The following is a 20,580-nucleotide window of genomic DNA, read 5'->3' as shown; positions in this document are numbered from 1 at the left end:
ATGACATTTTACCAAATTGGTTACCCTTCATACCGTGTCAGAGGTGTCGATATTTCAGCGGCAACTGGTGCGAGAAATTGATTCCTCAAGTTTACATGTTTACGGTGGAAGCTGCGCTCCGCTAAAAATAACTGGCACGACCGTGTGTAAACTGAAATTGAAACGGTAGCGAGAATAAAAAAAACATCATTTTGGAAGGGTACATCCTCTGTTTGCCCATAGGTAAAAATAAAACAGTCCCTAATAATAGCGCAGTTTGAATAGACTGCGGCGACCTTTGCCGACAGTAGATGTGTGAAGTGCGGTAGTATTCCGCCAGGCGATGGAGACACGAACTAAAACTTTTTTTCTTCGAAATGTGCGTTTTGCATTTCCGTATATATTTCAGTATTAAATACTGTACAGAAATTGTTAAAATTCCTCCCATTGTGGTAGAGTGTCCAAAATTTTTTATGTTTATTCAATTGAATAATTGTTAGCATAAAGATGTCAACCAATTAAAATGATATTGGTTTTATCCCAGAAAAATCAGATATTTTTCAAACACTTAAGTTTAACATCTACATTCAAGTATAATTATAGAGGTCCACATGCACTGAAATAAAATTTGGTAAATGCAATCATGATAAATCACTTGCACCATTATGGCGATGGTATTTTAAATTTTCCGTCTAAATTATCCAAAGGTGAAATAGTCACTTTGCTGGATATAAATTACTACCGGACCCCCGCTGAAGACGAGTTGTATCATCTTGGCATCAATTTTCTCTTTGCGTCTAGCCGAATTATATACGACCAGTGTGATGTGCATAAATCACGCAGGAAAAGTAGTTCGGATATTTTCAGCATGTTCTGTGGTGAAGCAGCAGATCAACTGCCTTCAATGATCAATTGGTGTAATCATCATCAGTTATTTTGAACGGGTCTCTGGGAACTACTCGTAAAAAAAGAGAAATGATTGATAATACAACCATTGTGCCTGTGAAAAATTAGTATTTGATGATTAACCTTAGGGAAATATACAATGCATAATTAGCTGATTAAAATTTTAAAAATTATACCTTATTAAAGAGCTGTTAGGTTACAAACTGAGTAAAAAAGTATGTATTAATATTTTTATCTCATCATTGCCCGTCTCATCGAGAGCCATTTGTACGAACACGTCGCGCTTTCACGAAACGTCTGACAATCGGTTGTCCGAATCTCCTGGAAGCACAAGTCCGTTACTATCCCTTCCCAACGCTGGTATTAAATGCAATGAGAGAAAACTTACAAAATTATCGATATTTTAAGAAATTCAACCGACCTAATTGACTGCACTACCAACTGACCCTGTCTCAGCACGGAGATGGTATAAACCAACTCAAACTGAGAAATTTTTACTCGCGCCAATGTTCCTGCTTGTATCGTTCCATGTTTTCGCGCGCATTGGCGTCATCGACTCGCTGTCAAGGGTATTCAGCAGCCGTTTGCCAAATGCCGCGCTCTCGATACCGCCATGTCCCGTCACCACGGAGTAGACTAACGGTGTATACTGTGGATTCCTAGGTTGTCTCACGTGCACTCAGCTGACGATGACTCGCGATTGACGAGGATTCGTTGGTGAGTGACAGCTACACGTACAGTGACTGCGATGTTTTGATAAATAAGCTGATGTTTTGTTCGAAAATTAAGGTAGCATTTGGACGAAATGTTTGATTCGGTTCCGTGTTGCGGTAGAATCAACATTAATTCACTTTATATGCAGATCATCTTGAAGTTTTTTACTTAAAATTATAAATCGAATATGAACGTGTGTGGCTATGCTTATCTGTCAGTCAGAGCCAGGATATTGCGTTCAGACGCTACTAACACTGTTTTATTGTTTGTTAAATGAAGAAAGTCAAGTATATATTGGTTTACGACCAAATCATACTCACCGAAGGTCCAAGCCGCGCGATTGTAAACCAACACAGTTGGTTTATGATTTCTTTCTTAGTTATTTGTTATTTGTTATTTGTTATTTATTGTTAAATCATCTGACACATTGGTGGTCTTAATGATAATATATATTACTAACTAAATGCTAATTAATATTAACAAACGATAAGAAACACTTTTAAAACAATTGAAACACGCTTCAAAAACAATTAAACCTGTCGTCTACGAAGAATTTGTTTGAATGTGGTTACTGAGATGTTAAAATCGAATGAATCTGCTACGACGTTGAAGCTAGCTGACATGAAACGAACGGGGTCGTGTTGCCCATATGATGCAGTGCGATGCGGTAGCGATAGAAAGTTTCTCCGCCTTAAAGACCTTTCCGGAGCATACAAATTTAACTGCTGCAGAATTTTCGGGGCGTCGATTTCACCGGTTAAAATTTTGAAGACAAACACAGCCTGTGTATCGAAACGTCTTTGCTGCAGTGTTTCCATGCCCAAAAGCTGGCAGCGATCCGAGTACGCCGGTAGCTGCTGCGGGTCTCGCCACGGAAGAAAACGTAAAGCGTACCGTACAAATTTCCTTTGCACGGATTCAATTCTTGCAATCCAGTTTGCGTTGAATGGACACCACACTACGGAGTTTGTTTCAAGGACAGATCGCACCAGAGAGTAGAATAATGATCGGAGGCACAGTGGATCATGAAAATCCGAGGCTACCTTGAAAATAAAACCGAGTTGTCGGTTCGCCTTTGCTATGATCTCATTATAGTGTGGCCTGAAGGACAGGGCTGAATCCAACGTAACACCCAAATCTCGGACCTGGTTAACCCTTGTCAGAGTTTGACCAAGCATAGTATAGCTGAACATTTCCGGAACATTTTTCCTATGGAACGAAATCACACAGCATTTCAGGATACTAACTGTCGACAGGTTAATGGAGCACCACTTTAAAAAAACGTCGACTAGTCGCTGAAGTTCGAGACAGTCTGAAGTATTTCTTATTGTCTTGAACAACTTTACATCGTCTGCAAAAAACATTCGGCAATTTTCTGGCAACACTAACGATACATCGTTTATGTACAAGGCAAAGAGCAGTGGTCCTAAATTACTGCCCTGCGGAACGCCTGATACATTTGAAAAATGAGCAGAATGTTGCGATCCAATCTTCACGTAGAGTGTACGATTTACCAAATAGGACCTCAGCCATTGTACCAGAGCGGGGGCCATTCCAAGTTTCTCCATCTTAGCGAGCAGGATACCATGGTCGACGCAGTCAAATGCAGCTTTCAAATCAGTATAAACCGCATCAATTTGGGCTCCTTCGGTCATATTCTGCAGGCACGTTGCAGTGAATTGAACGAGGTTAGTAGCGGTAGAGCGTTTTGGATAAAAACCATGCTGATCGATCGAGATATAGTGTTTACAACTAGCGAAAAGTGCATCATAAAAAACGATTTCAAAAACTTTTGAACAAGCGCAAAGAGAGGTTATGCCTCTGTAATTCTGCACGTTGCGTTTGTCACCTTTTTTGTGCACCGGAAACATGGTCGATATTTTAACGTCGGGGGTTTCGTCTGATACAACTCTGCATCCGAAGAGCATACCGTTTGTACAGGTAGCGATTATAAATCCGATAGGAGTTACTAGCATGATTGAATGTTTGTTTCGTTAACGGGTTACGTGTTCTGCAATATTTGCGCAGCGCCAAAGACCGCTGTCGTTTCAGTTGACGCAAGCGAGTGTTAGACCATGGAGGCTTAGGTGCTGGCCGGCGAACAGGAGCACACTGAACAAGTGTAGTCTTGATGGTGTCATTAAAATACCCAATTGCATCATCGAGGGAGGTTCCACTTTCCAAAAATTGCCAGTCGATTTGAGAAATTAAATAGCTCAAATGGTCGAAGTCAGTTCTGCGAAAATCTAAATTTTGTTCGGTTGGACAATTCTCAAATTCAACGGGCACTAATTGCTGGACCGTGATTGCCAGCGCAGGGTGGTTGAAGTCTAGAGGTACTAGCGGCTCATCTGCCTCAGAAAGTGCACACAATGTTTCATTATTAGTCAGGGCCAAATCAAGGAGACGGTCATTACTATTAGTCACGTAGTTTATTTGAGACAGATGGTTTAGGCTGAAACCATCTAACAAGGCTGAGCTCCCAGCTGAGATCTGCGACTGGATATAGTCGATAACTGGCATATTATCATTTCTACAACTCCAAATCAAACCAGACTGGTTGTAGTCACCAAATAGCAATGCGGGATCGTCCCGGTTCAAACGAGACAAAACAGATCCGATGGATTGGACATGATTTTCAATAGCAGTGACATCGGCTCTGCGATCAGGAGGCAAATAGATAACGCCGACACTGATTTTGTAAAGCGGCATTGTAACTAATACCCACAACTGTTCGAGAGTATTACAAACGGGAGCGGGGTCAGAATAGCTACTAAAACGGTTAGACACAGCAATCAAAACTCCTCCACCACGCGTCTTAGAACTATTGCTCTGATTGCGATCGCATCGATACACGGTGAAAGCGCTGCCAAAAAGCTGTACTGAATGAATCTGATCGTCTAGCCACGTTTCAGTCAATACAACTATGTCGTACTCACAATCGGTAACGGCCACAAAAAAGTCATCTATTTTTGTCCGGAGACCGCGGACGTTCTGGTAGAATATCCGTAGGCCAGGATTAGTCACGATGTCGGAATGATTTCTCGGTGAATGTCTAGAAGGTGCGGGGATATCAGGTGTTGAATTGTTATATACAGTAGAATACTTGCCAACACTAGCAAGCTGGAAGACCCCTTCTCCATACTCAAACACAGGACCGGGACGACTGATGAGCGCAGGCTGCAGTGGCGCGACTGTGTTGAGCGGGTCGGGGGCTTCCAAGTTGCATAATTCGGTGCGTCCCGGGCAGGATCCAGAAAGTACAGATTGGTCGTCAGTATAATCCGTCAAGTCGATTGTAGTCGAAACGTCTTCAAGCGATGATTTAGCTGGAATAACCGTTGTCTGGGCACAAGCATGCAACGATGATCTCACAATTAGGCCAGAGGTGTAGCGTGTGCACTGTTCGAAGCAGGCGGTTGCATTCCATGTACCGTGCGAGGAAATTTCGGTGCATTTGGTCCCCAAAAATCCTTCGAACTGTTACGTTCCTCAAACAGGCGGAAATATATTCCTTTAGGCCAATTCTTTGCGTCCAACGCAGCGTCTTTAAGCCCAATTTCAATGCCTACTTTAAAGGAGATGAACGCAAATGACCTAATATCAGCATCTTTTTTCACGAGCTTGCGTACTACTGGCTGAGCCTCTGGCACACATTCTTTAATAAGCGCCGTTATTTCATCCTCAGTGACATGAGGGGCAATGCGCGAGAGATAAATCCAACATTTTTCTGTTGGTTGCGGAACAGTAGCCACCAGGTTGGAACAATTTTCTACCGATTTCATTCCACCCATCAAATCTGATAAAACTTTCGGTCTTCTAGGAGTTTCATTCGGTGAGACAACCCTTGGGCGTTTATTTCTGCGAACGGAAAGCGGAATTGCCGGTGCTACATTCGCCAACAGTTTATCCGAAATCGACCCGATGAATGTGTTAATTTGACCAAGTTCGTTTTTAACATCATTCATACAACAAGTGATCGACTCAGCAACAGATGTTATAGCAGCAACGGCAGCGTCAGAAGAATTATTAGCCTTCAAATTCTCTACAGAATGCATACAGTCATTACATAGCCAAAGCAAATTCGTTTGTCCATTGACGAAATCCAGATTCGCTCGAATCCAACCAATACATTTTGTGTGTGCAATACAGTCACACAAATAGCACTTGATCATATTTAGATTCTTTATTGGTTCACAGCATTTGTAGCAACTTTTTTCCATCTCAGAAGTAGCTTTTTGTACGGCAGATTGCATAAGTGATGGCGAATTATTAGCGGGTTACGTAGCTTGCAATGAATGTATACAGAGGATCTGTTGAGCTTAGTATGCTTGTTCACAGATGGCGCTTCAGGAGGAAACGAAATGCGCGGGGAGGGTAGAACTGATGTATATGCAGATCAAAAGCACTTTTCACTTCGATCAAGTTCACTCAGAATACTGGTAATGCACTAAACTCCACTATCTTCCCAGAAAGCGATATTGCAACAAACCACGGACTGATTAGTACAAGTATCAAAACTTTAAAACAATCGAAATAACAAAAAAAAACACGGTCAAAATAAATAAGCACAATAACAAACGGGCAAGGTTGCCAGATTATGGAAGTACGAAGTGACTTGAGAGGGAGTATAATACTATATCTTACAATAATACAGTTTGAAATATACATTTGAATATGAATGTAAACATGGCTATATATTGAATATAAACATGGCTATATATAAATGTGAATACTTCCAGAATCGTTCTGCTTGTGCGAAATCAAATCAAAATTTGTGCGAATTGGAAAAGCGCAACAGTTGCTCCAACTCAAAACTTTACGTGTAATGAAAAGCGTAGCGAGTGTTCTTCTGAACCAAATAACGATGATTCTAACAACCAAAGCAGCAGATAAGAGCACAAACTAGAATGATAAAAACAGAAATGAAAATTCTAAGTTGAAATATCAAACATTCACAATGTAAAAAGTTTGAGCCCTTTTTGGTCACTCTCAATCTAGTTTTTACTGCTTCTAAATGCTTTCGGATACCGCACTGTTGCTACCTTATTTTAGTTCTTTTGAATTTATACCTTTCGATATTTAAACATTGATGAGGTAACACGTTATATTTAAATTCGTCATATACATCCTCTAGGAACTGGTTTCGAGTAAACTAGTCCTGTAGCATTTCTAAATCAATCAGAAAAAATAGCATCTGACATGTCTCGTCTGTTTTGTGTTAGAATTTCCAATACCTCGCTTTCCACCCATCAATCTGCAAATAGACCGCGGCGAAACCTAAATGCACCATAGCTGCATGCAAATTGAGCGCCTCACCTGATCTGCTTCCCTTCGTCCTGTATACCGAACGTATACGTGAAGATGCCACTTATTGCCGACGGTCGGCGAATCTGTGGATTTGCTAATTGAAGGCGAAATATTAGCAAAAAAAAATATCGGATCGCCGCACGTTAAAATTACAGTTTTCGCGCCAATCTCCGAATGGCTTGAGAACTTCGAAGCGGAAAAACATGTTGGCGCGAAGTAATATCGCATTTGCGAGATATCAGATCTGGTCCCAACACTCGGCTATTCGCAAGAGTTGGAAAAGCGATAAACTGTGACTGGAGTGAATTGGGCCAACACGCAAATAAATACATCCTCCAGTGTGCAGCAACACAGTTGTTGGTCACACAACGACAACGACGAACGACAGTGAACAGCTAATACTACAGATTCACTGTGTCCATGTTAACATAAGAAATACGTTTTCAACCGAGCAAGTTTGTATGTATATATGTATGCTCACTTATGTAGTTTAGTTTACTTTTCAACTTTTAGTTCGATTAGAAAATGAATGTAATTTTTCTTTTCCATGTTATTTAAAGTTGTTTTTCTCCCAAATAAATTTTTCTTAAAAAATTCTACATGTTGATTTTTTTGAAGTAGAATACTTCTCTCAGGAAGTTCGGCTACATAGGGATGTGAAATGAAAATCTAAAACCGAAAAAAGTGAAAAATATGTCCAATTTCAAATGCTAATAAATCGGTTAGTATTCGATGGATTTCCTTCGTTCTTACAGCAATAGATTGGAAAATCTTCTAAGATTCTTCCCAAAATAAGATAATTGTAATTTTATTATTCACACTATTGTACTATTGAAAATAGTCAAGCCTTGTCAAAACGAAAAATTCGACCTCTGATTGGTCGTTATATGCTTGCTTCCCAAGCACGGTCGACAGAATCATATACCTTGCAATTGAAAACATGCTATTTGGCCTATATAAGAGCCTGTTTCAGCCGGAGCCGCTCATAATAGTTCTAGACAGCGACAACAGCAGTCGTCCTTCCTTAGCAGCAGCACTAGCCCTGTGGTTGGTCACCACGTCTCAGGAGCAGCGCGGTTTTTCTCAGCGTGTGTCGCCAGACAGCCATTATTCCCCCCGTGTTGGGGCAGCATGAAGATTGCCATCAGGCAAATAAACAAGTCATTGAAAGTTAATAATTTTTGTCAAGGCAAGCAAGTATTCTGTATTGCATCCTAGCAATTTAAATTTGTCGCACCCGTCTAATTTACTGAATGTGAAATAGCTTCCACAGTGCATGTTGTCCGTGTATCTTAATTCCCCCAATGTTAGGGCAGCTCAAAGGTTGTAATTAGCAACCGATTTTGAACAGCAAAATGCTTTTTTTAAGGCAAATAAAAAAATAATTGAAGGTTAATAATTTTCTGGCATCAACACAAGCAGACATTCTGTGCGGGATGCAATCAAATTCTGTTGTAGTTGTCCAATTTTCACTTTATTTAGTAAACCCCCCACTGTAGGGGCAGCGCAAAGGCTGCGATCAGCATAACCGACATTGAATAATAAACTGCCCTGTTAGTACGCATTCACAAAAGCAGTTAGTTCGACTATGCAGAGCTAATATGAAGTCGATTCAATCAATCAGCATAAACAGAATTTCGTCGTCTCCCAGCTGCCAAGTTGCAACATGATGCAACACGCAACAGCGAGCAAACGAAATCGCTTGATGTTACAAACCGCATTAAGATACGGGTTAAAACCGTTGCGTGTGTGAGAGCACCATCGGTGTTTATTCGCTGGATACACTATCTACTGTCTACTGAACGCAATAATCTGCTTACATGCGCCACGGGGACGGGAACATTTTCTTCAACGAAGCTGCGCAACACGACACAAAACATGTTATTTTGTTGCTTCAATAAGAGTGCTATCGGTCCGGTTCGACAAGAAATCATTTTTGTGCATCCGTGCTACGAAACTGAGGAAAAACTTTAGAAACTGAAAAAAGAGGTGGAGCTTATCAAATGATCGCTCTGAACCAGAATGAAGTCACACATATTTTTCAAGTTATATCATTCCACCACGTACGTAAAATAATTCATTCCTATTTTCATCCCTATATAAGAGCCTGTTTTAGTCGAAGCCGCTCATAGTAGTTCTGAACAGCGACGACAGCAGTCCTCCCTTAGATAGCGGATAGCGGCCACAACTGTGGCATGGCTGTGGATAAGCGTAGCAGTTTCAGCGGATCTCACCATCGATAGCAGCAGGGCCAGCAGATTCAGGTACAGCGGATACCAATGGCGGCCACAACTGTGGCATGGCTACGGATAGCGTTGCAGTTGCTCAGCAGTTGGGCCAGCGTATAGCGGCCACAACTGTGGCATGGCTATGCAGCGGGTATATCAGCATCGATAGTAGCAGGGTCAGCTGATGCAACGACACTCCCTTCACTAAAATGCTGTTTCAGTGTGGTAGCGGGAAGCATCAGCAGCAGGCTTGCATGAAGTGAATACATCAGTCAGCAACTTTCTCGAAGGCCATAGTAGACGCGAAAAGCGGCGCGAACCGATTCGCTCGGCCGTAGGTTGATGTACAGCTCTACTGATGGCTGTTCGCATCTATTATGGCAGAGGCCTAATGGGAAAGTTGTATCAGTTTGTTCAGAAGAATATTATTGTCGGTAATATTACAGAGATGCGATTGCGTAAATCCGATTTTGAATTGAACAATTGTTCTTTTGAGAACAAATAACACACTTATTTGAAGAGTTAGTAGCTTTTAGTACCAATAGCAGTATAGTGACAGCCTCAGCGGTAGATGCAGATGCAGCCGGTACTTCCCTGAGGCCGATGTAAAGGTAAATGGGAGCAGCACGGCGAAACAGTTCGGGTTATGCTTAGACGCGCGTCATTTTTCGTTGTTGATATTCCCCACATGAAACGACGCGCTTTCGTATGATAGCGGTGGTATTAGCGGTAGATGCATTTGCCAACACTCCCTCCAGTAAAGCCGTGTCTAGTTTTCAATGTGAAAACACCTTTCTCATTGTGTTGACCGCGCGCCTTAGTCCTCACTATCCATGATAAATTGAATAATTGTCCTTATAAGGACAACAAATGAATTAATGAAGATTTAATTTTGAATTAGAATACTTCTCTCAGGAAGTTCCCCACATGAAACGACGCGCTTTCGTATGATAGCGGTGGTATTAGCGGTAGATGCATTTGCCAACACTTCCTCCAGTAAAGCCGTGTCTAGTTTTCAATGTGAAAACACCTTTCTCATTGTGTTGACCGCGCGCCTTAGTCCTCACTATCCATGATAAATTGAATAATTGTCCTTATAAGGACAACAAATGAATTAATGAAGATTTAATTTTGAATTAGAATACTTCTCTCAGGAAGTTCGGCTACATAGGGATGTAAAATGAAAATCTAAAACTGGAAAAAGTGAGAAAAATTTCAAATGCCAATAAATTCGGTTAGTTTTCGATGGATTTCCTCCGTTTTTGCAGCAATCGATTAGAAAATCTTCTAAGATTCCTACCAAATGCATGAAATTGCAATTTTATCATTCGAACTATTGTACTATTGAAAACTCTTAAGCCTTGTCAAAACACAAAATTCGACCTCTGATTAGTCGTTATACCGCGCTTTCCCAAGCACGGTCGGCAGAGTTATGGACCTAGTAAATTGGGAATGCATCATTTGGCCTATATAAGAGCTTCATCAGATAATAAACAAACATTTCATTGGATATTAAATTGAACAACTGAAATTTGAAGAACACAAATGATTATTTGAAGAGTTAATATTTTCTCGTTTTGCGCTATAATCCAAAGTTAATTATCTTCATCTACATGCATACTCTGACTATTATTACGTGTTTGCGTCGCTTAATGTTTGGCTACGGTCATGCAGAACGAAATAACGCCGCGATGCGATTCGGCAAGACGAAATCTGTTGGAATGTATAGCTCTACTTCGCCTTAAAAAGAGCTGTACATTTCACCACGGTAAGGCGAATCGCATCGCGCCGGCATTCGCGTTCTGCATAACCGTAGCCTTTGTTCCGTTCCCGTTTAATGATATCGTATTAAATGTGCATATTACAATTCGGCAGCACTTCAACTTCTTATTTGCACAAAATTTAAAAATATCCAATGAACTTCATTCAAAATATCAGACAAAAAGAAATTACAATACTGCCAATGAACGGTCAACGTTTAATTACTAGAAAAAATGACTGACACGCAAGCAGCCAGGTTATCTTTCTTGTAAAAGTATTCTACTTCAACCTTGCGGTCGTGGCTTTGCATACAACCTTCTTGTTTTAATTTCTTTTCAAAAATCCATCTCAACTCCTGTTCATATAGATTTTTTATACTGCCAAAAAAAACATCTGCAAAACACATTTTAAACATTACCTTTAAATTTCATATTTTCTCACTCTTACTTTTTAAATTATTTTTCCAAAAAAATAACTTTCAAAAAATCATCTAGTTTATCCTCGATGGAGCTGGTGTCCGAAAAACCTAGTGTATAGTTTGTTCCGGTTTGCTATAGTGTAGACAACAACGAGAGGCGACAAGCGACGGGTAGAGCCACACTCTGACCTTCGGCGGGTGGAAGACATGCCATTTCGATGCCGCGGTATTCGAAAAGGCAATGAGACGAGAGCGCGAGGGGACAGTTGGCTTCGCCCGACTGCTGACCAGCTTGTTGCCATGCTATCGCGGGCGTGCGATGTCACAATGCCTAGGATTCGCCAACCAAGGAATGGGCAGCCACCGGTTTACTAGTGGACTGACGCGATAGCCGACCCTCGCAGTGCGTGCCTTCGTGCAAGACGGAGGATGCAGCGTGCGCGAAACGAAGAACAGAGGACAGAGCACCGCGCAGGATTCGATGATAAAGAGTGCGATAAAGATAAGCAAGAGGGCCTACTTCGATAAGCTATGCGCTAGTGCCAATACGAACCGGTGGGATAACTCCTCAGGATCGTAATGGCCAAGACCAAAGACGCGCTGGCGCCTGCAGAGCGATCACCAGCGATGATGAAGCGTATCATCGGGGGACTCTTTCCACGCCACGAGCCCAGTCCTTGGCCTCCGGCAGTCGGTCTCACGTCCGACGTTTTAGTATTTCAGACACAGGCCAGGGATGGTCAGCCAACCTGCCGAACATCCAATCCGATAGCGACGAGTGTCGAGATCGAGGGAGCAGTAAGGGTTACGAATGAGGTACTCATGGATCACAACTCCCTAAAGATGAGCACGGCACCGGGACCGGATGGAATTCCTTACCTGGCAATCAGGCTGGTGATAAAACCGGCCCCCGGGCTGTTTCGAACAATCATGCAGAGATGCCTGGAAGACTGCAACTTTTTGGAGAGGTGGAAGTGGCAGAGATTGGTCTCCTTGCCGAGGGCTGGGAAGCCGCCAGGGGACCCATCGGTATACAGGCCTATCTGCCTGCTGGACACTGCGGCAAGATGCTTGAGAGAATTATCCCCAACATCCTCAACAGACTGGTGACACGGAGGGTGTAAACGGTCTGGAATGCAACCAGTTCGGTTTTCGGAAGGACAGGTCCACGCTGGATGCTATCCTATTCGTCACCAAGACGGCGGAGGTAAGACTACAGTGCAGTGCTCAGGAGCATCCATGTACCGGTGCGCTTTACAAGATTCTGGAAAATTACTACCAGAATCGAGTACTTGTTTACAACACGGAGGAGGAACACGGAGGAGTAAGTGCGTCCCAATTACCAGGTAATCTCGCAAGGTAGTCAGCGCCGAAGACATTACCTCAAAGCGATCATTGAGGCTCTTGGGGTTATGGTTGACGATAAACTCACATTTAAGGGTCACGCCAACTATGCTCGCGAGAGGGCTTCAACGGCCATTGCAGCACTATCTCGAATGATGTCGAATAGCTCAGCGGTGAAAGGCAGCAATCGTAAACTTCTTGCCAGCGTGATCCAAAGTGCTATGTACTAACAGTTATCGTGGTAAACTGGAAATTACCTACAGCCTCATGTGCCTGAGGGTTGCGAGTGCGTTTCGTACAGTGTCATACGACGCAATCTGCGTCCTGTCTGGCATGATATCTACCAGCATAGCCATTAGGGCGGACGTAGAATACCGACCAACGTGACACAAGAGGTATACGAAGTACAAGAAAATCATCCTCGATGATCATATGGCAGCAGGAATGGTACAATTCCTCGAAGGGTAGATCGATTTATTCCGGTTGTACCCGAATAGGTCGGGAGGCGCCATGGAGAAGTTAACTTCCACCCGACACAGGTCCTGTCAGGTCATGGCTGCTTCAGACAATATCTACACAGGCTCGGGCATGCGAGATTCCCCATGTGCCCCGAGTGCGTGGTTGAGGCAAAGACTACTGAACTTGTCTATTTCGTATGTCCTCGAATTGCGCGCGCGCGGAGTGACATGATGGTAGTGAGCGAGCCAGACACTACTCCTGACAACCTAGTTCGAAGATGTGTGAAGACCCGAACATTCGGAGGGCGGTTTGTGCAGCCGCCTTTAAAATAGTCCTAGAGTTGCAAACCAGATGACAGGTTGACCACCGACACGCCAGTGTTAGCTAATTGCCAGTCTCCAGGTTAGTTAGCTAATTAGCTAGCAGATTTGACAGAGCCAGGAGGTTACACAGAGCATAGAAGCCGCTCCCTGAAGCAATACCTAACGGTCGTCCCGGCCCGGGGAGTATTATGGGCAGGAGACTGGACGGTTTTCAGTGGGTCAAACGCATCAAAACCTGAGGTTGGTCTATTAGGTGTTTGGTAGTTAATTACCCTTGTATGCGAGACTGACACTCGACTCAATGATTAACTTAATAAAAAGGGAGGATTCACTTATTTTGAACATCCAGTTTTATTCTTGGCATTCTTCCAAATTATTTGAAATTTTCAGTGGCAACCGACCGGGAAGGCTGAAAGTAAACACGACACGAGAAATCCGGACAAAGTTACTAACATGTCCGAACATGTTCATCAATGCCGTGGAGATGTTCAACAAAATCCGTTGGAAACGGACTGACTCTCGAGCATTCGAGTGTGGACAATTTTCGTGACGCACTTGATGTTTTCGCTGTTTTAATTTGTATCCCTATATATGATGCCGTAATACGTAATTCTATGTCAAAATGTGAATTTTGAGAATATTGAAGAGAGATTAACCTACATCAATTACTATCATGGAGCAAAACGGGATCAAAAAAACAGTAATTTAACGCGCTCAGATCACTCACACTCAATACGGGTTGCGTTGTAGTAGAAATATAAGCGCGGGAGAATATTGAAGACAGAGAGAGAGAAAGAGAGAGAATGGAGGGGACAACAGAATTGTTTCTCTCCAAGGTTTAAGAAAGATAGGTTTATATAGAATTTGGTTAATGAAATCAAGCTAGCAACAAACTTGATTCCGGGCGGTCGTTATTTTCTCCGCACGTACGGGAACTTATGTATCACAAGTCTCCGGCAAAGGTCTCAAAGATGAACTTAGCCTTTGTAATTGGACGTCCGGAAGCCGTGCCTTGAAGTCGTTAAAATTTCACTTATTTGACCGATATAGATTTTTTTTATGCCATATGTCGTAGAGTCCCACTGTGCAATGGTTGATATTTCTTTTCGAAACTATGATCTAATCTGATTTTATCGATTCTGCTGCCCAATCAAGAATGTTATTGCCATTTTATAAAAAAAAAACGATTTAAACACAAAGCGGATTGTTATCTTTATTACTAATAAGAAAATGTTATTATTCTCTATCTTTCCACAGATGAGAAATATACCGAGAAGCATCGTGATGAAGCTATCCGAGAGCAAATCCGACACATCCATCATCACCAATCTGTACAAATCAATTAACCACAACTACCGCCGGTTTTCCAACACGAGCAGCGTGTTGCATCGTATTCCGGAGATGGAAATTGGCTTCATGAACATCAGCGATGAATATGACATCGAGAAAACCATCGCCGAAGGTTGCTTCGCAAAGGTGTTCTTAGCGCATCATCGGCCAACCGGGACCACAGTCGTACTCAAAGCAATTCACACGGAGCTTACAACACTGAAGGAATTCATCAAAGAGTTCCACTACAACTATCAGCTGAGTCACCATCCAAACATACTTAGCTGTTATCAGGTTAAGTTTCAAACGAGCGAGTACTATGTCTATGCTCAGGAACACGCCCCTTTCGGAGACCTGGCAGCTAACGTCGGTGCTAACGGTTTGCAAGAGTCGAGTTGCAAAAAGATTGCCGAACAGCTCAGCTCTGCATTGGGTTTCATGCACCTGAAAGGACTGGTTCACCGTGACCTGAAACTGGAAAATATTCTGGTGTTCACACCAGATTTTTCCCGAATAAAGCTATGCGACTTCGGCACGACCACCCGCGAGGGCATTCTAGTTAATAAGAACAATAAAACATGGATATCATTCCTACCACCAGAAGTATTAGAGGTTGTGAAAAACGAACGATTCATTTGCAAATCGTCTACAGATTCGTGGCAGTTTGGAATTATTATGTATGTTTGTCTGATAGGCTCGACACCGTGGAAGTCAGCGGACTGGGTTCGCGACGGTAAATATGCCGCCTTCATGAAATATCAGAAGCGAGAGACTACCAAAATTCCGGATAACTTTCGTCGATTTACTCCCCGTCTGCTGCGAGCATTCCGGCGAATTTTCGATCATAACGAGGAGGATCGTGCTAAAGTGAGTGATATAATGAAGTACATGAAAAATAAATGGTTAGATAACAAAATAACCACATCCAAATCCTCCTCAAATATTGCAAGCAATATCCTTCAACAACCGTCTTCCGATCAAGATTCGATCAAATACATCAACCATCGGGAAAGTCGGAATTCCTTCGATGGTCGCATTCGAGCGCGGAGAATGACAAGTTTCGGTGGCCTCACGCCCGAGCCAACGTTCGGTGTAGATCAGGAATCCACACGAAATAAGGTGCTCGAATGGCTAGAGACTAATGACCTCAACTGCCACGACGGTGTGGATGATATGAAAGATTTCTACTGCTGGAATAAAAATGAATCGAAATCTTACCAGTACTCGAAGCATGAATCGATAATCGGTTCGGCTTCTATGATGACCGCGATGACAATGGCGACGACGACGACAATGACAACCGCGACGACGAGGGAAGCTGGCAGCACACGCAGTCGGCATCGATTTAAATAGAATTGCTCTTCGTGGGACCCTCCTGATGCTGTGCTATTTCGTTTAGCGATAGATTCGGTCCCCGACACCGCTAGCTGCTGGAGCCAAGACATAGACACCGAGCGAGAAGATGTTCCCCTCCTTTAGCAGTCCCCGCGCTGCCTGGTCGTCTAGTTAAAGCATAGATAGTACATGTGATTACATTAATTATATGTGTGATAAGAGCGAGAAAAATATGTACATAACCAAAGTCAGCAAAAGAGCGTAGATGGTATTAGAGAAGAAAATATAGTTTGTTAGTCTTTTAGCAGGTGATACAGTGTAATATATTTACATATAGGTAATCAATTGCATCTAGAGCAGGACGGAAGTAACCCTTAACTGTACCAAGAATAAAAAAAACAATGTTAAACATGTAATAATTGTTTCCTTTGAATGTTACGTTTATATACAACAGAAATGCGAAGAAACTGTACTGTAGGGGTATAATTTGTAACCGTCTTTAAAAAATATGGACCCTTATAGAATTGAAAGCGAAGAAACTAGAGATTTATAATAAATGAACTTATTAATTGGATATGACATTCGTTTTCTTTTTTTCAAAAATTCGCAATCCCTGAAAACCTGATTATCGTATAACTTATTTCATTTTTCCGTAGTTTAGTTTATAGCAAACTGTTAGCAGCCGGTAAAAATTCTTATTTTGGTAAGTTTCTTGTTCTAGGGATTATTTCTTTATGCATCGTTTTGATACAAACATAGAATACCGATTGTGCGCTGATGCTTCACCGTTGACTAACGATGGCATAAAGCAATTATTGTAACAATTCTGAACATCATGTTTATGGCAGCATGTAATCTCACTAGACCTAACATGCTGCTGAATATTGATGCTTGTCACGTTCGAACGCGGATATGCACTTGTTGTTACTAACGACCCAGCATTCACTCGCGGTCTCACAAATAAAACATGAAAAGGAATATTGCTGTTGGTTAGAGACGGAGATCCTTATACCATTTCTAACTCGTGTACTCTTGAAGCCATCGTATTACACGATGTTAATTACTAGATCACGTAAAATTTTTGGCAACTGGCCGCATGAACCTCAATCAGATATCTAGCGATTTTCTCAGGAATCCTATAATTAAAGGTATCAGATTTAATTATAGAGATAGTGTTTTTTTTCGGTGATGTGATCTTGTAACATGAGTGGTCTTCTCGGGTACCCGACCGTTGTTCTTGGGTATTATTATTTTAAACTAAACAGATTTATAGAGAAACCGTAACCAAGCATGATTGAATCGCACGCTGCCTTGAAATTTAAACAAAATGGTAAGTAAGCAAGAGGATTGGTTCGTTATGAAGTGCCCAACTTTGCTGTAGGTAGTAAGTTTTGTGTAAATGATGCTTTGTTTCTATCGTTTCTGGATGAACAATTTTTAAATTTTTGTGAAAACTTAACCGCCAAGAGACGCAATAATTTGTTTAATATTTCTGATCGATTTTTTTCATTGTATCGACTCATCACTGCAACCAGAAACTTTTGATGTAATGTGATCAGGGGGCCGGATTTAGGTACTGGGGGGCCGAAGGTAGTATTTTGGTCTGGCTCTCTTTTTTTAAAACATTTAGAGGTAAGAAAATTTCGAATTGTGAAATGACTTAACGTTTCGCTGGAAGGGGACGGCAAAAAAGTCTTCGCGTCTGCCCCTGGACTAGGGGGCCCCTCGACTCGGGAGTCCCGGGGCATTTGCCCCCTTTGCCCCCCCCTTTAAATCTAAGTCTGATTGTGATATTTCCCAGGTGTTTTCTGCACATTGCAAAAACATTGGCAAAATCTGTATTGAGAGTAAGTGACATGTTTGTCGTTTGTATACGTGCCTATGGGTAGTCAATATCGTTATAAACCTAGAACTCTCTTTGCTTCTCTATACACATTTGCATTTTATGAGTTTCTTAAGCAGGTATTTGACGAAGCAAATATTTGGTATTTTTGGTACGATTTTTATTTGCACAAAATTTAATCTGTATGAAAAAAAAGCAAATATTTGCTTCGTCTAAACTTTAAATGCATGTTACTTTGCCATTTTCATATTAGAAAGAGTAATTTTCGTAGTGCGCGTTTGCGTCGATAGGAAAGAATAGAGCGGTCGTGCAACGGTGTAAACGCGTCTTCGACCAGGGTAAGTTTTACTCATCTTTGGGTTTTCGATCTGTAGTGACTTATAGCGAGGTGTATCAAGACAGTTTTTCATTTCTCACGGTGACCAGTCAGTCGGAGGAGGTTTCATTCAGTCGATAAATATCTTGTTCAATTTTATGACTACGCGATGCATACCTTTCAAAGTACCGCGTCTACCGAAGTGCGTTTGCTTTCTTTGAAATATGCGGGATTCATAATGGATATTTATATGAATACTAGGGTTTGCAATCCCGGGAACGATTTCCCGGGAATTACTTTTTCCCGGGATTCCCGGATCCCGGGAACAGAAATATTGATTCCCGGGATTCCCGAACTGTTCAAAAAATTTCGCAAGATTCAATATAATTTCCCATACAAGTTTGCAATAAAATTTTATATACTATCAAAACACGGAACTAACGTCGTTGAAGTGTATAGCAGCTTTAAAAGGGGCATTATACGAAGTAAATATTTCTTTGAAATGACGGTCAATATTTACTTGCCGAGTACTATTAATTTATTTGCTTCGGTTATTTGTCGAAAATATTTGCTAACGAAAAATTAAAACGTATGTAAACGAAAAATTAGGCAAATATTTGCTTCGTCCAATCTCATTCATTGACAGTTAGTTCACAACTGAGCAAATAGTGATTTCTTTCTTTGCAATTGATAAAAATTAAATTAAATCGATTAAGAAAATTTGAAACCCGTGAATCAATGCGACCAGAAATAAATAATTTAATAATAACTCAGTTAGCGTAATTTGGGTCGTGGCCGCGATTTCACACGAAAAATCATCTTTGAGATTAATTACGTATACATTCAAATGCTCTGAAACTAACTTATTTAGAGTCATATTGAACAGATTATTTATTATTCTATCATTTCCTTCCAGTTTGTCTCGGTCTTTCAAAGAAAACTACCGAGAGGCTAAATAACGTTCTAATTGAACAATCAAAATTCTTACATGGAATTCTACTCTCTAATCAATCGTGATACCAATTACAAAAGGGCTTGTTACGCCAGTGAAAACTAGATTGATTATGCAGTTTATTTTTTAAAAATAATTCGCATCGTGCATCGCATCGTGGCACAGTAAATATATTTGATAAAAATTAGCGAAGAGGCTCTGATATAAACTTGAATAAGTTTTGTTTTGTAATTCGTTTTTCATTCGAATTGATAATGAAATTGTAAACGATTTTCAGATACTTTTTATAATTCAACTTTTATTGAAATATCATTTTTGCTAAAATTTTTTTTTCATTCCCGGTTCCCGGGAGTTCCCGGGAAATGAGATTTTTTATTCCCGTTTCCCGGGAAATCAATTTCCGGGAATATTGCAAACCCTAATGAATACTCGGATGCTTCGAGTTGTAGATGATTTTCGCGAGCGTCAAGACAAGAGAGATACTCACCGTTCGTTCATTTCACATCGTTCGATTCCGTCAATTATAATCGTCTTTCTTCCAGATTTAGAAATAAAGTCAGTCTAAGTCTGACCGTTTAACTGGAGGCTGCTCATCTGTTGCTTTAATATAAGCGTGTTCACATAGATTCGCGGTGTTTGAAAACAAAGATACTTATCGCTTGCTTCCGTAATGCGTTAACGTCGCGCGCAACATCGTTCGATTCCGTCACTTACCACGGTGACACAACCCTTCCTCTCCGTCGCAGTCGTGGAGATGCGAAGATAAACCTGGTCTCCGACAACAACGACTGTTACGCCTCCCTCTTTACAATTTCCTTCCTTGCTCTAATGACCGTTAGGACGAGGTCGGCGCCGTTATCGATCTACACAAAGCGGAAACTACTGAATTGTTGTATATTTAAGATGGTAAACTAATCCCAAGTAGCCATATAAGTGGTTCTCTGTGCAACTTCACTAGCTCAGATCGATTACGGAGGAGCATCTACGAAGCCTATGTATAACGTATGCGTTAAAAATGGACTTTTTCGGATGATGATAAAAAAAAAACTATAATTGAGTTTGATAAATTTTACATGGAAGGTAATGATGTTAGCTTACTCGAAACAAAATTTCACCTCTTGCGTGCAGCTTTCTTGTAGTTAACCGGAACATTCGCCATGGCGGACGAAAACATGCGTGTAGGCATGTTTTCGAGTTCTTTCTTCGTTTTATTTATCAATTCCTTCTCAGTTTTCGCGACAAAATTGTTGGAAAAGATCTTACGCAGGTTTGCCCAGAAATCCTCGATGAGGCGCAACTTGGGGACGTTGGGCGGGTTAGTCAAGTTGGGCACCACATCGGTATTCAGTCGCTCCATCTCCTT

General features: G+C 41.5%; 1 protein-coding gene across 1 annotated transcript in view; it reads left to right on the top strand.

The window, feature by feature from the left end:
• LOC129729510 (serine/threonine-protein kinase meng-po) overlaps window positions 1-16,682 on the top strand; it is a 64,125-nt gene extending 47,443 nt beyond the window's left edge. Inside the window, exon 2 of the mRNA XM_055688133.1 lies at window positions 14,700-16,682. Coding sequence (XP_055544108.1) covers window positions 14,700-16,124 — 1,425 coding nt within the window. The 3' untranslated portion in view covers window positions 16,125-16,682. The remainder of the gene's footprint in view (window positions 1-14,699) is intronic.
• The last annotated feature ends 3,898 nt before the right edge of the window (window positions 16,683-20,580 follow it).

Source organism: Wyeomyia smithii, chromosome 3, assembly GCF_029784165.1.
Source record: "Wyeomyia smithii strain HCP4-BCI-WySm-NY-G18 chromosome 3, ASM2978416v1, whole genome shotgun sequence".
Taxonomy (NCBI): domain Eukaryota; kingdom Metazoa; phylum Arthropoda; class Insecta; order Diptera; family Culicidae; genus Wyeomyia; species Wyeomyia smithii.
Note: the sequence above shows the minus strand (reverse complement) of the source record. Positions and strands in the feature narration are given on the sequence as shown.